The sequence below is a fragment of the Schistocerca gregaria genome, chromosome X, assembly GCF_023897955.1.
Source record: "Schistocerca gregaria isolate iqSchGreg1 chromosome X, iqSchGreg1.2, whole genome shotgun sequence".
Classification (NCBI taxonomy): domain Eukaryota; kingdom Metazoa; phylum Arthropoda; class Insecta; order Orthoptera; family Acrididae; genus Schistocerca; species Schistocerca gregaria.
The window spans coordinates 744,239,233-744,255,757 of record NC_064931.1 but is presented as its reverse complement, the minus strand read 5'-3'; the positions used below and the strand labels follow the sequence as shown (position 1 = coordinate 744,255,757).

The window sequence follows — 16,525 nt, the reverse complement described above, 5'->3', positions numbered from 1 at the left end:
GCACAAAATATTACATAACATTTTTTTGTGGGGTTGGGGAAATTACCCACTTACCATATCCAAAAATTCATCTGCCAGCTATAGCTCAAGTATAGCTGATGCTGTTGCAAACGGACGTTACACCATGACACAGACACAAATGTGAATAAAGCGGGGAAAAAGATATGAGGGAGGCCGAACACGCCTCGCCCGCTTGGCAGTCTAGCACCATAACCACTTTTTTAAAATCTCATTTTGTATGTTATTATTCGTTGCATTTGTTCAGGGTGGATATCCTATGACATCTGTTCAGGTTCATTGTTGATCCGTTCACTGAGTTTTTTTCATTGCAACCGAACATGCTGGGCTACCGTGCTGGAGTTAACCATGACGCCACTTCTCTTTCTGGCTACTCTATACTGCACTTCTAATTCTTCGACCATTCACTGCTTCTATTTTGCTTTTTTTTCACAGTCCAGGACATTTTATTCCTGTTTTCATGCTTTCATCCTGTTCAGTTTAAGACGGGCTGTACACTTGGCACTCTTACCAGTAAATCTGAGAGGGGTACGATGGCGAGTTTCCCTTGTCAGTATAAAGGTAAGTATAAAGGATGGGCAAAAAAATTACGAAAAGGTCCTTCTATCGTTTACCAGATGCTCCTCCTGATGAGACTGAAAATTTTACAGGAAACCTCTGTTTACTTGCATGTAACTTCCTTAATGGTACTGTATCATCCAACAATCAGTTGGGATAATTATAGTTCTCTTAGTGGTGGGCATTACAAGATATCCTGTGAAACGTGACTAAATACCTTCTCTGGAAATTATCTCCAACAGGTAGTTCAGAACCCCACTCTTGATGGAAACATATTAGGTCCAATGGCAATAAACAGACATGACGTCTTTAAGAAAGTCCATATCGAGATTGGTATCAGTGACTGTGAGGCAGTTATAGCAACAATGAATACCAGAACACAAAGGGCAAATAAAACAAGCAGAAATGTTTATGTGTTCATCAGAGAAACTATAGTGCCATAAACTCACTGAAGAACCTGACACTTTTAGGTCAGAATAGGAGCATGAAAAGAATAGTTGACTATGCAGTGGACAGACAAGTAGCCAGTAGGATAGTTTATAATGGGGGAGATCCTCGGTGGTATGCAGTCACTGTAAGGAAACTTATGAAGAAACGGAGGCTGCTGCATAATAGGTATAAAACAAAACATAGCGCTATAGATAGAGAGATTTGGAATGAAGCACATTTGGCGGTCAAGAGAGCAATGTGTGAACCCTTCAATGATCACCATAGCAGAACACTGTCCAATGATATTTCACAAAACACAAGGATATTCTGCTCATACGTAAAGGCTTTTAGTGGCACCAAAGTTAGTGTCCAGTTACTCATGGATGAGACGAACTGAAATTGAGAGAAGCAAAGCAAAAGCAAAAATGCTTAATTCTGTTCTCAAATGTCCTTCACTAAGAAAAACGTAGGAGTATTGCCCCAGTTTAAGTCTTGTCCCACTGAAAAAATGAGTGAAATAGATATTAGTATCAATGGCTGTGAGAAACAGCTGAAATCTTTAAAACGGAACAAAGTCCCAGTACCTAATGGAATCGCTACCGGATTCTGTACCCAATTTGCAATTGAGTTAGCCCCTATGTCAACTATAATCTATCGTAGAACAAAAAACTGTTCCCAGTAGTAGGAAGAAAGCACAGATCACACTTGTATACCAGAAGGGTAGCAGAAGTCATCCACAAAACTACTGTTCGGTATCTTTGTATTCCATTTGTTGTAGGATCTTAGAACGTATTCTGAGCTCAGACATAATGAGGTATCTTGAACAGAACGACCACATCCATGCCAACCACCGTGGATTTCGAAAACATACATGATGTGAAACACAAGCTGCACTTTTCTCACGTGACACCCTGAAAGCCATGGATCAAGGCACTCAGGTAGCTGCAGTATTTCTCATCTTCCGAAAAGCATTTGACTTGGTCTACGCCTACACTTATTATCAAAAGTACGATCATAGGAAGTTTCAGACGAAATATGTGACTGGACTGAGGATTTCTTGGTAGGGAGGGTACAGCATATTATCTTGGATGGAGAGTCATCGACAGATATAGAAGTAATTTTGGGTGTACCCCAGGAAAGTGTGTTGGGTCACTTTTTGTTCATGTATATTAATAATCTTGCAGGCAATATTATTAGTAACTTAATTTTTCGCAGATGATGCAGTTATCTACAACAAAGTTCAGATTGAACGAAAGTGCACAGATGTTCAGTCAGACCAAGATAATATTTCAAAGTGGTGCAACGATTGACAGATTGCTTTAAATGTTCAAAAATGTAAAACTGTGCACTTCACAAAATGAAAAAACTTAGGACCTCATGAATACAAAATTAGTGAGTCATACAAATATTTGGGCGTAGCTCTTAAGAGGGACATGAGTGACTTGAAATGGGACGATCACATATTTCCAGTTGTGGGTAAAGCAGATAGCAGATGTCAGATTAGTGATAGAATACTAGGGAAATGCAACCAGTCTACAAAGGAAATTGCTTACAAATCACTCATGCAATCCATCCTAGAATATTGCTCAAACGTGTGGGACCCATGCCAAATAGGATTAGCAGGGGATATTAAAGATATTGAACACATGGACAGAAGGGTAACACAAATGGTCACAGGCTTTTTTGACATGCGAGAGAGTGTTACTGAGATGTTGAAAGAACTGAACTGGCACACTCTTGAAGATAGATGGAAATTATCCCAAGTAAGTCTTCTAACAAAGTTTCAAGAACCAGCTTTAAATGATGACTCTATAAATATACTACAACCCCTACATATTGCTCCCTTAGGGATCATGAACATAAAATTAGATTAAGTACAGCATGCTAGAGGCATTTAAACAATCTTTTTTTTTTTCCTCGGTCCATATGTGAATGGAGCTAACTGGCGCAGTGGTACGTACCCTCTGCCATGCACTTCACAAAGGTTCATCGAGTATAGATGTACTGGACTGCACTGCGCTGCACTAACGAGAGTGGCGGGAGGTAAGCAGCCTAGCTGCCGTTCTTGCTTGATTTTCTCTGGTGATGAGTATGCAGGGTGATTCACGAAGATATACAAATATTTTAATATGTTATTCTACAAAGAAAACTAAAGAAAAAAGTGCATATAAACATAGAGCCTCAAATGTTTGCTTGCGATGTTACGGCTAATAAAAGATTTTGCCTGAAATTTAGCAACTTAGCTAGTACAAAGCCATCCCAAAACTGTACGACGTTAAAGTAAAGCACGAATTCCTTATATTCTGTTGTTAATGGTCTGGTGAATCTAATAAAACATGTCCCAAACGTGTATCTGCAGTAGTTTTCCAGAACATCCTGAGAAGAAACGATTATTATTCAAGTAAATTTGTTTACTTTCCACTAAGAATGTAGAAACGTTTATGTCATTGTTGGTAACCTTTAGTGAGTTGTTTCAATCGTTTCCTAACCCTGAAACGAGTTAGCCCACCCAAATGTAACAGTGCAACGTAATTTCCAGCAGCGATGTTCTGGAAAACTACTGCAGATACACGTCTGGGACATGTTTTATTCGATTCACCAGATCGATAACAACAAAATAAATGGAAATCGTGCTTTACTTTAGCCTTGTACAGTTATGCGATGGCTTCATATTAGTGAAGTTGCTAAATTACAGGAAAAATCTTTTACTAGCCGTAACTCCGTAACTAAACATGTGCGGACCTATGTTTATAAGAACTTTTTTCTGTAGTTTTACTTGTAGAATAACATATTAAAATATTTACATATCTTCGTAGATCACCCTGTAGATATAGATTTTCAAGCTCCTTATGTACCTCACTACGCCTGATAACACCACTAATATACTGTGGCTGCCTTCTACTGGTCACAGGGAATTGAAACTCTAATAATTTACTTACACATTGATAGTGTGTGCAAAGTGACGTTGACACCCGACAATGCCTTCTGAGTGCTTCACATTTTTTAGACAGTAAACTGTGTACCGCTATTTGCAAAAGTCACAAATAAAAATTCACATATGAGTTTGTGACAGGTAAGGTACACCTTTTGAGTATCATTTCTTACAGTTCTTTTGGAGTCGTCCTTAGTTGTTCATGTTACAGACTGTAATACGCTGCCATCGTGTTAACTGCGTCACACATTATTTTCACCTTGATTTCTGTGTGAAAGTAGTAAAATACTGTCTTAGAATGTCTAGAAGCGTATGTGTGTATTGCAAAATGTTATGATATCTTGAGGCGGTAAGATATAATAATGTTAATTTGGTTTTATTAAATGTTATAAGACAAGCAGTTATGCCACTATGTACACAATAGTGTATGGCAAACGCCGGACCTTCGAAAATTAGCGTGAACCTACTGACGTTCTTTGGACGATTTTACGTATTTGTAATCATTTAGTTTGTTGTAAGTAATATTGCAAAATTTCTTGTATGGATATATTCAGTGTTTTTCTCGTACATGTTTCTAAATACTTTCATAATGTATATTAGTGCTGTATGTTGTTAGTAAATAAGTCATCAATACAACTACTCGTTGACGAAACCTATACAATCTGAGTGTCTGAATAGGTATTGGAAAGACTTGTTTAAGGGAAAGTAATCCGTAACATTTATACAACTGTTCTTTACAAGTCATTAACAAAGCAACAATAAACGGTAAAAACTTTTGATTAAGATTGTTGTCTACAGCTGAAGAACGACGGTATTGCATGGAGGAATCATGTTCTGACTTCTGATCATATTGTAAGACAATATCTTAGAGAAATAACATGGCGGAAATTATCTGTTGTAGTAATGTCTTTGATGCGCACGTATATATTATCAAGGTACTGGTCAATAGGAGTCCGGGGCTGGGTGTTTGGCGAAGCAGGAAGCTCGACGGCAGTGTGTTATATTATATGTAGTAAGGCGTTTTGTCCTCACTGAAGGTACTGATCAAATGCTAATGAGAATATGTGAGTAATATGTAATATACTCTTCTTGATTTAAGCAGTAATGAGAACTGAAATGCAACGTTCTGTTGAACTGTAGCTCTATGAACGGCGAGCGTAATCAATTCTACTGAGTGGCCGATTTATTGAAAGACATTTACGCGGAGAGAAGTGAACGGCACGATGGACAGGCGAAAATTATCGTAAGTCGTAATTTTTGTTATGGTCTGATTGATTTTCTTTTTATTTTACCTAATAAATGTCACAATGGTTGACAGTTGCCTATAGTGTTATGCCTATGTATGACGCTCACAATAAAATTAAGTTCTACGTCGTGTTGTGGCTGCATCTTTCAGTGCGTATCAGAAAAAGTGTAGTGTTTAAGAGACTTGTAAAACGTGTTTTAAATTGTGCTAAGAGCATGATTCATGATAACGCGCTACTCGTATCCTTGTTTTAAACTGACAAAAGTTCGTTTTGCACTCGTTTCAATGTGACGCTCGTTTTAATAGAGTTGTTTTACTGTAAAATTTACGAATTATTAATTCATGTTGTAATTTTTTATTACAAACACTACTATCGAAAAATTTTCAGTCTCAATGAAAAGCATATAGTGCTTTCATCAATATGATAGGTAAAATTATGTGTGTTTTCTTTTTAAATAATTGAATATGGCCACAGATGTCTTGTTGAATGAAAAGAGGGAGATACTTTGCCTTGCACTCTTGCAATACTGAGAACGAGGGTGCTTTATTTATGTGAAGCCTGTTAGAAATTTTGTCACTCATGGAAACGAAAATGTAGTAGTACTCATTAAGCTTGAAGATTGGTTAGTTGATTGAATGCAAGCTCCAATTGCATTTTGAATTTGAGGAACAAGAAAGGGAAAAATCTTGAGACATCATGTCACACATGTAGTTGCTCCTGGAAAGGGGGGGGGGGGTGGGGGATGGAATTGAAAATACCCTTCAAATTCCAGATTTGTGGTGTTGGTAGAGTCATCTGGAATGCAAAGGCCAAGCACAAATGACAAATAGCCAGTTGTAGAATTTACAGCAATTTCAAAATATTTGTACAGGAGCTCTTTTGGATTCAGCAATAATAACATAAAGATATTAATAAAGCATGTTTGGAAATGGAAAAAATGTTCCTCTGGAAATCCTGTTCCTCACCACTGTCACACTCTCTGCCAGTTTAACACTACTGCATTTACCATGAAATCCATCTGTAGTGAAGATTTTGATAGGTGTCTGTGGAATGCAAGCCCCTGCTTCATCTCATCTTGTTAAAAAATGCTGTTGTAGGCCCTACTTGTTGAACCTCTAACAATTTGTAACAGATGGGTTGTCTGCTGGCTTTAAAACACAGTAACATTGATGTGGTGCATTTTAAGTCAGAAATGGCAAATTCAGCCAAGGAAGCAATTGTCTAGACAATAAAGTATATAAAAGGTGCCATCATATGTCACCAGAAACATGCATTAAAACACACATGTAATTCTTGTGATGAACAGGCAGTGTCAGGTGGAAACCTTCAGAATAGTATCAGTTATATCAACAATTACTTAACTACCAGCAAGCTTACTACACTGTTAAAAAGAATTAGGGGAACATGGGCATCACCTGATTTGTTAAATATATTTTGAGACAGGCTGTACATGTGGTCTTACTACATAGATTGAGATCTTAGCTTTCAGTGTATCCAATGATTAAAATAACTCGCCATCTGTTGGCTGTGTTATGCATTAGTGTAAGGTGGCGCCTCAGAAGGGAGCGACTAGTGTTCCAAATGTTTTCTATTGAGGTACACAGATGTCATTTGTCATTGGTGGATGTTGTCTTCAACCAAGCACATGCAATGCAACATCTTAGTACGGTGTAAGTTGCAGGATGATCTGTTTGATGAAGAAAGGATGTGTTGCTTCAGATGACAATGCCTCTCTGTGTGTCACCCCTCAGTTGTGGACATGCTACAGAGATGTCAGTACACAAGGCGGGTTGAAAAAGGTCATAAATGCATTACAATTTCCCATGAGGCTGATATTGGGCCATCCCTGCATTGCAGCATTGTATGGATACTGCCAGAGCACTGAAAGATGATCTCATAAGGGCCACTGGAGCTGCTGTGTTCTATGGGATTGTAATGAACAGGTTATGGGAAAGGACTTTGAGGTACAGGCGTCCTATTCAGTGTACCCCACTTGATTCGACATTTTGCAGCTCACCTTCAGTTCTGCTGTTCCCATGTCAACTATCGGCTTCTTCACTGGCAAAACGTGTTACTCGTAGGCAAGTGTTGGTATCCTCTGAAGCAAGGTAGGGGCCATTTTGTGTGCAGTACCTATGGTGAGCAGTACCTGCCAATTGTTGTAGAGGAAATACAGTTTTCCAAGGTTTTGTAATGTGGGGGAGACTTCGTTGTTTATAACCTTATGGATCGTGTCATTGTCCATGGTCATCTTACTGCCAGGCAGTACACTGAACGGATTCTGTTGGGCCATATGGAGGCTGCTGCTTATAGTGGTGGCCCTGAATTTCTTCTAATGTCAGGGCTTATGTGGCAGGTATCAGCAGCGATGTCAAGTGAAGCCAGGACATTGAAGTAATGGAGTGGTTGGCAGCGAGTTGTGACCTAAACAATATTGTCCATATGTGGGACTTGTTTGACGGATTTTTCGTCATTGTCCTGTTCCACCACTCTCTAGAAGAACTCTAATGGGCTCTCATTAAAGAACGGGTGATGATGTTTGGATTTATGGGGCGCTCGACTCTGTGGTCACTACTACCCAGAAGAATGGAAGTGGATACCACAGGGTAACCTTCATAGGCTTACAAGGAGCATGTCAGATACGTGTCTGCCAGTGATTAATGCTCACCTATTGAAGCTCTAAGTCCAATGGAAAAACACCCAGGATGATGGGATGAATGATTGTTTGCACTTTGTTTTCGAGACCTGTCACACATTTAAGTTATTTTTATGCAAATGATTGAGAATGTAATGGTTTATTGTGTATTTACCTTTTGAAAGGTAAAGATGTAATTTGGTAACATACCCAGTTATCAATTATTGCTTAGTGGAGTATGGCAGATGCCCAAAATCGTGCACAAAGCTGTTAACACGTTGACTGCTGCACACATAGTGATGGATGTTCTATTGCCAGGCAACGACTTAAGACGTGAGGCTTTGCTGCGGCTGGTGGCAGCCGGTGTGTTAAATATCCAGAACTGACAGAGCCTGTAGGAGTGTGCCAAGTTACAATATTGTATTAAATAGTTTGTCTGTCTGAAGCAGTATGCTGCTGTGGCCATTTCCAGTATTGTGCATAAAGGTGGTACAAGAAACCCAGGAAGAGCAGTCTTGGTGTAAACAATGTTATCTTTGGGGTTTTGCTGATCTTAGAATAAATTAGGAGTTGGGGGTTTGAGCCTAACTCCACACCCTAAGATATGTTATATATTTTCTGTCACTTATTGTTGTTTTCACCTCTTGTGATGCTTTTTATATGTGCTGGGTAATGTGGCTGTAAGAGTTTAATATTTTTTCCATGATCAAAGGTGTACTACCTCCCTTAGTACATTAAGTACACAGATGTGAAGGGCTAACCAACCATGAAACCAATGTTTACATCACTTTACTTTCATTACACTGTTTTCTACTATAAATGATACTGTTATGTTAGTGTGTGATGATAACAGCAATGAAAAGGAAAAAGCTTGCCATTGCTTTGATAGTCACATTGTAAAAGAGTAAGATCGCTCATCATACAATTACATATGGTAGTGTCTTTATTTTAAAAAAAAATTTGGATGTTTAGATGTATATGCACTTGTTTATTCTCTGCTACAGGTGGAGCAGATTGTACCTTAGCAACAAAAATGTTTTCTGCATGACTTGCACAACTACTGCTGTAAAGTCGGCGCAATCTTCCATGTGATCGTAATTCTGAAGCATTGATAGGTGTGCTTAGTAAGAAAGCTGTTCCTATTGCACCTCAGAGTATGGTTTGCAGGCCGATTAATAATTTTAATGTGCCGTAGTCACACTTTTGATTTTTTTTTAAACTCTGTTGGTTGATCTGCATAACTTGTTGGACTGGCACCAACAGAAGTGTCTTAATTTCACTTCAATTGCGAATGTAATAGTGAACCTCTGTAAGAGGTATGTACTAAATGTCATTGCGTAAGTGATTTTGCTTTCACAGTCGGTTCTTCATTTTTTAAGTAACTAGTCATGGAGCTTAAGTGACTGTTTATGGTCTTTTATCTTTTATGACACAATCGCAAAAGCATTTTACAGTGCTATAACTGGTTTTGACCAATCTGTGTTAGTGTTGTTGTTGTTGTTGTTGTTGTCTTCAGTCCTGAGACTGGTTTGATGCAGCTCTCCATGCTACTCTATCCTGTGTAAGCTGCTTCATCTCCCAGTACCTACTGCAACCTACATCCTTCTGAATCTGCTTAGTGTACTCATCTCTCGGTCTCCCTCTACGATTTTTACCCTCCACGCTGCCCTCCAATGCTAAATTTGTGATCCCTTGATGCCTCAAAACATGTCCTACCAACCGATCCCTTCTTCTAGTCAAGTTGTGCCACAAACTTCTCTTCTCCCCAATCCTATTCAATACCTCCTCATTAGTTACGTGCTCTATCCACCTTATCTTCAGTATTCTTCTGTAGCACCACATTTCGAAAGCTTCTATTCTCTTCTTGTCCAAACTAGTTATCGTCCATGTTTCACTTCCATACATGGCTACACTCCAAACAAATACTTTCAGAAACGACTTCCTGATACATAAATCGATATTCGATGTTAACAAATTTCTCTTCTTCAGAAACGCTTTCCTTGCCATTGCCAGTCTACATTTTATATCCTCTCTACTTCGACCATCATCAGTTATTTTACTTCCTAAATAGCAGAACTCCTTTACTACTTTAAGTGTCTCATTTCCTAATCTAATTCCCTCAGCATCACCCGATTTAATTTGACTACATTCCATTATCCTCGTTTTGCTTTTGTTGATGTTCATCTCATATAATCCTCTCAAGACACTGTCCATTCCGTTCAACTGCTCTTCCAAGTCCTTTGCCGTCTCTGACAGAATTACAATGTCATCGGCGAACCTCAAAGTTTTTACTTCGTCTCCATGAATTTTAATACCTACTCCAAATTTTTCTTTTGTTTCCTTTACTGCTTGCTCAATATACAGATTGAATAACATCGGGGAGAGGCTACAACCCTGTCTCACTCCTTTCCCAACCACTGCTTCCCTTTCATGCCCCTCGACACTTATGACTGCCATCTGGTTTCTGTACAAATTATAAATAGCCTTTCGCTCCCTGTATTTTACCCCTGCCACCTTTAGAATTTGAAAAAGAGTATTCCAGTCAACATTGTCAAAAGCTTTCTCTAAGTCTACAAATGCTAGAAACGTAGGTTTACCTTTTCTTAATCTTTCTTCTAAGATAAGTCGTAAGGTCAGTGTTGCCTCACGTGTTCCAACATTTCGACGGAATCCAAACTGATCCTCCCCGAGGTCTGCATCTACCAGTTTTTCCATTCGTCTGTACAGAATTCGCGTTAGTATTTTGCAGCCGTGGCTTATTAAACTGATAGTTCGGTAATTTTCACATCTGTCAGCACCTGCTTTCTTTGGGATTGGAATTATTATATTCTTCTTGAAGTCTGAGGGTATTTCGCCTGTCTCATACATCTTGCTCACCAGCTGATAGAGTTTTGTCAGGACTGGTTGTTCCAAGGCCGTCAGTAGTTCTAATGGAATGTTGTCTACTCCGGGGGCCTTGTTTCGACTCAGGTCTTTCAGTGCTCTGTCAAACTCTTCACGCAGTATCGTATCTCCCATTTCGTCTTCATCTACATCCTCTTCCATTTCCATAATATTGTCCTCAAGTACATCGCCCTTGTATAAACCTTCTATATACTCTTTCCACCTTTCTGCCTTCCCTTCTTTGCTTAGAACTGGGCTGCCATCTGAGCTCTTGATATTCATACACGTGGTTCTCTTCTCTCCAAAGGTCTCTCTAATTTTCCTGTAGGCAGTATCTATCTTACCCCTAGTGAGATAAGCTTCTACATCCTTACATTTGTCCTCTAGCCATCCCTGTTTAGCCATTTTGCACTTCCTGTCGATCTCATTTTTGAGACGTTTGTATTCCTTTTTGCCTGCTTCATTTACTGCATTTTTATATTTTCTCCTTTCATCAATTAAATTCAATATTTCTTCTGTTACCCAAGGATTTCTAGCAGCCCTCGTCTTTGTACCTACTTTATCCTCTGCTGCCTTCACTACTACATTCCTCAGAGCTACCCATTCTTCTTCTACTGTATTTTTTTCCCCTATTCCTGTCAATTGTTCCCTTATGCTCTCCCTGAAACTCTGAACAACCTCTGGTTCTTTCAGTTTATCCAGGTCCCATCTCCTTAATTTCCCACATTTTTGCAGTTTTTTCAGTTTTAATCTACAGGTCATAACCAATAGATTGTGGTCAGAGTCCACATCTGCCCCTGGAAATGTCTTACAACTTAAAACCTGGTTCCTAAATCTCTCTCTTACCATTATATAATCTATCTGATACCTTTTAGTATCTCCAGGGTTCTTCCACGTATACAACCTTCTTTCATGATTCTTAAACCAAGTGTTAGCTATGATTAAGTTGTGCTCTGTGCAAAATTCTACTAGGCGGCTTCCTCTTTCATTTCTTAGCCCCAATCCATATTCCCCTACTATGTTTCCTTCTCTCCCTTTTCCTACACTCGAATTCCAGTCACCCATTACTATTAAATTTTCGTCTCCCTTCACTATCTGAATAATTTCTTTTATTTCATCGTACATTTCTTCAATTTCTTCATCATCTGCAGATCTAGTTGGCATATAAACTTGTACTACTGTAGTAGGTGTGGGCTTCGTATCTATCTTGGCCACAATAATGCGTTCACTATGCTGTTTGTAGTAGCTTACCCGCATTCCTATTTTCCTATTCATTATTAAACCTACTCCTGCATTACCCCTATTTGATTTTGTGTTTATAACCCTGTAGTCACCTGACCAGAAGTCTTGTTCCTCCTGCCACCGAACTTCACTAATTCCCACTATATCTAACTTTAACCTATCCATTTCCCTTTTTAAATTTTCTAACCTACCTGCCCGATTAAGGGATCTGACATTCCACGCTCCGATCCGTAGAACGCCAGTTTTCTTTCTCCTGATAACTACATCCTCCTGAGTAGTCCCCGCCCGGAGATCCGAATGGGGGACTATTTTACCTCCGGAATATTTTACCCAAGAGGATGCCATCATCATTTAATCATACAGTAAAGCTGCATGTCCTCGGGAAAAATTACGGCTGTAGTTTCCCCTTGCTTTCAGCCGTTCGCAGTACCAGCACAGCAAGGCCGTTTTGGTTAATGTTGCAAGGCCAGATCAGTCAATCATCCAGACTGTTGCCCCTGCAACTACTGAAAAGGCTGCTGCCCCTCTTCAGGAACCACACGTTTGTCTGGCCTCTCAACAGATACCCCTCCGTTGTGGTTGCACCTACGGTACAGACATCTGTATCGCTGAGGCACGCAAGCCTCCCCACCAACGGCAAGGTCCATGGTTCATGGGGGGTAGTAGACTGCCTAAAAGCACTTGTTACCTTTGCATTGTCCTCATACCTTGTTTTAATTGCGTTGACGAAACAAGGGGAACTTTGTCAGCACTTGCAGTATAACCATGTAATCTGATGGTGGTGATTGGCTGATATAAATCCATTATATACTTATCAAATGCTTTTTTGATTGTGTTGTAAAAAGAAAAAAAAAACACTGTGTGCTATGTCAGGCCCAGAGTGCTGCTCACAGAATGTGAAGATTGAAATTAATTCTTCATTAAGCAGTGCTTGTCTGTGAGGTAAGGTTACTTCATTAAGTAATGTTCTTCTGAATTATAGTTTCATTCTGGACATTTGATAATTTGGCTTCATCTCAAGCCCAATACTTTATTCAGCTAAATTTTGTTTGTGTTTGGGAAGACGAGGCTGACTTAATGGGTGCTCATTTCTTCATAGGCATTATTCTGTTTACTGCCAAGCAAAACATGGTTGTCAAACTCAAATTAGTCACTCCACTCTCTTTCCTCGTTATTTTGAACTGTTTAATTCAGTTGTGGCACGTAACAAAATACCTGCTATACAATACTGATCCCTAAAGTAAGAGATACGTGAACTAAGTTGTGATAAATTTGTTGTAAAGTTTTGCAAACAAATTTTTCTCTCACTACTACTACCACCACCACCACGAAATAACTTTGAATTCTAAAGTAAATAAAATTATCTGGAAACCATATGTCTGCTAACTGTGCTATATCTCGCAGCCTTCCGCATATTGGACTAGGTGGGCTGAAGAAGGCTAATATTTTTCTCCATCATCACAAAGTAATTGAGTTACATATAAAAGCAACAGAGCTCCTTATGTTGTTTTTCATACTACCCATTCTTACATGGTAACTACTTAAACTGGCCATTAATGCAGGCATTTCATTTAGGTTTCCTATGTTGGGTATAGTTTGATGTAGTCTAAAGGCTGATTTTAAAGATTTTTCTCGGCATCTGTAAATAAACATGCAGTCTGTTTAAAAGTTGACAGCCCCATTACAAAACTATTGGTGCTGTACATTTATACATCTACATCTACATGACTGCTCTGCAATTCACATTTAAGTGCTTGGCAGAGGGTTCATCGAACCACATACTATCTCTCTACTATTCCACTCCCGAACAGCGAGCGGGGAAAAACGAACACCTAAACCTTTCTGTTCGAGCTCTGATTTCTCTTATTTTATTTTGATGATCATTCCTACCTATGTAGGTTGGGCTCAACAAAATATTTTCGCATTCGGAAGAGAAAGTTGGTGACTGAAATTTCGTAAAAAGGTCTCGCCGCGACGAAAAACGTCTATGCTGTAATGACTTCCATCCCAACTCGTGTATCATATCTGCCACACTCTCTCCCCTATAACGCGATAATACAAAACGAGCTGCCCTTTTTTTTTGCACCCTTTCGATGCACACACATTATCATGTAGTAGTGAAGAATTAAGTTATTGGTAAAAATGGAAAATAATTGTTAGGTAGCTCACAAAATTGTTGCTGGTAGGTTATTGTTCAGTGTCGAGAGATTTTGCGAGACATATAGGGCTTTCTGTAAACGTATTCAAAGTGGGTAACTGATAGTAAGCTGACCAGATACTTGAAAGGCATTGAGTAAAGTGCTAGGAAAATGGTTTGATTGTTCAGTGAACTCGGAGGGAAGATTGAAGGTAAAATAACTGAACAGGAAATGGTGCATTAAGAAATTGTTATGTAAAATCTTTTAAGTGATTGAGTTATGTGGACACAGTTCTATTATAATGGTTTCTTCATAAAAATACAAGACAGATGGATTTGCAGTTGCATATACACTCGTTTTGCTGATGTACATTTCAGTTTTCTACTCAGCCCACATCATTTTTGTTTGGGTATGTAATCTGTATCTAATCATACATTCAATTTACACTTTTGCTAACACTGTACTTTACACTAAATGCAAACTCCAGTCCGGGACTGTGTGAAATATGTGGAGGTATGTAGGTGTAATTTTTCAGGTGAAAGCAAACTACGTATGTTGAAAGGTAGTGTGTTCATCTTTTCCATGCATTTATCTTCCCATCTTTTTCTGTAAAGAGGTGCTCAGTTAGGTTCTTCAGTTGGTCAGACTAATGCTTATTACGTTAGAAAGCAGCAAAACCTCTTTGAGAAGCCTGTGCACAAACTTTTGAGATTTTGACCTCATTAAAGTTTGTTTGCTCTTGTAAATTCTGAGAGATCATCTCATATTTGTCACCGTAAATGCAATATTCTTTCTCAGATGCAAATGGAAAAAGTGAGTAAATTGCCTTTATCTTCCATTGCAAGACAGTGCGTGCCTATTTAATATAGTTGCATAATGGACTTTTAAGTTGTAATATTTTTTTTCCCCTCAAAATTTGTGTGTGTTAGCTAAGTTCAAATATTACAGTACATAAAATTTTGAAGTCTCTCTTAACTGTGTTAATTAATATGCCAAGTAGGCAATGTAATGAGAGCTGCAATGGACGTCGTTTGTTTCTTCTCATTTTGGACTTTTATAGGACATCTGGTGATACACTTTATGTAATTTTGGGTCTCCCGAAGACAGCTACAGCAGAAGATGTCAAAAAGACATATAGGAAACTTGCCTTAAAATACCATCCTGATAAGAATCCAAATAACCCAGAAGCTGCTGAACGGGTAAGTTACTTACATTTGTGTCTTCTTTTTTTATCTACAATTTGCCTCTGTTTCAGTTGCTAAGATGTTGGAAACTGTTAATTTATTCCAATCAGCTTATTTTTCTGTTGAGGTTCCCTGGAGACTGTCTCCAGGGAATGATTATATATATATATATATATATATATATATATATATATATATGAAAATACTGTGCAGTAGGTAGTTCTAAGGCTGAGAAACTGTGTTGAAACCAATCGCACACTGCAATGTACGTACCACTTTTAACATTAAGGTTTTATGCTACGGGAAACTTTCAGTTGGCGATTTGTTTAGAGCAGATGTAGCAACAGCTCAGAGCTGTCTGCAAGGTATCAGCCTACATTGCCTCACTGAAGAAAGAATGCGTCAAAGCGCCTTTGGAAGGAAGCAACATGAGGAAAACCCAGTGTGATTTTTTAAATCAAATAACAAGGTGCTGAGGAGTGTGCTCATCTCCACCAAATCTCCTGGTGGTGAAAGAGCAGAGAAATTTAGGAATCATGGGCAGTTTTCATTAAATGTAGTATAAGCAATCTGACTCTAAGCTTAACCAGAACATATTACAGTGTGTACAAAGCACTACATATAACTTTGGGGTGAAATTCGGTGTCTGAAGAAATTCCAGTACCAAAAGAAAATGAAACTACCAGGGGTGCAATGCAGTCAAAGTGGGAATAATTAAGAATGCGTTTATATAAAATGACACCTTTTCCTTGTTGGCCATAGCAACTTTTACTTTTTATTTTTTCTTCATTGTATTGTCTTTATATTGGCCCAGTATGCATTTCCGGAAACAGTCTGTTTTGTAAGGGGGAGAAGTTTGGAGATCACTCCTTTTCTGTTTAGCGTCCTCCTCCTTTACACCACAACTCCTTCTATAATAAATGCTGTGTATCCATGGAATAGTAGTAATATCTACAAAGTGTGATAATTGGGTCAATATCCGATTTTAAGTGTTGGCAAGCATCTTTCATGTTAACTTAGATTGACACTGAAACTCCTTTGGTGCATCCATGTTTAGTGGTGTACAACAAGGCTGAGTCCTGAACAGAGTGTAGTTTCTGAACTAACATCAAAACTTACCTCTGGTCACAGTGTACACAATCTGTCCTTAGTGCTGATTTTACGTTAGTGTAGTGTGGTGAAGATATGTAGCTCTTGTAATGATTCTTTCAAGTTACATAAATGAAAACAGAACATGTGAAGAGTGGAAATGTCAAATG

General features: G+C 38.7%; 1 protein-coding gene across 4 annotated transcripts in view; it reads left to right on the top strand.

Annotated features, from left to right (window-relative positions):
- Nucleotides 1-4,749: 4,749 nt before the first annotated feature.
- The window catches only part of LOC126297548 (dnaJ homolog subfamily C member 5), a 77,650-nt gene continuing 65,874 nt past the window's right edge, over nt 4,750-16,525 (top strand). Inside the window, exons 1-3 of one of the 4 annotated variants that reach the window (XM_049988474.1) lie at nt 4,750-4,974; nt 5,078-5,180; nt 15,143-15,281. In XM_049988474.1, the coding sequence (XP_049844431.1) occupies nt 5,161-5,180; nt 15,143-15,281 (159 nt within the window). In that variant the 5' untranslated portion in view covers nt 4,750-4,974; nt 5,078-5,160. The remainder of the gene's footprint in view (nt 4,975-5,077; nt 5,181-15,142; nt 15,282-16,525) is intronic. The other 3 variants (XM_049988472.1, XM_049988473.1, XM_049988475.1) reach the window with 3 other exon arrangements.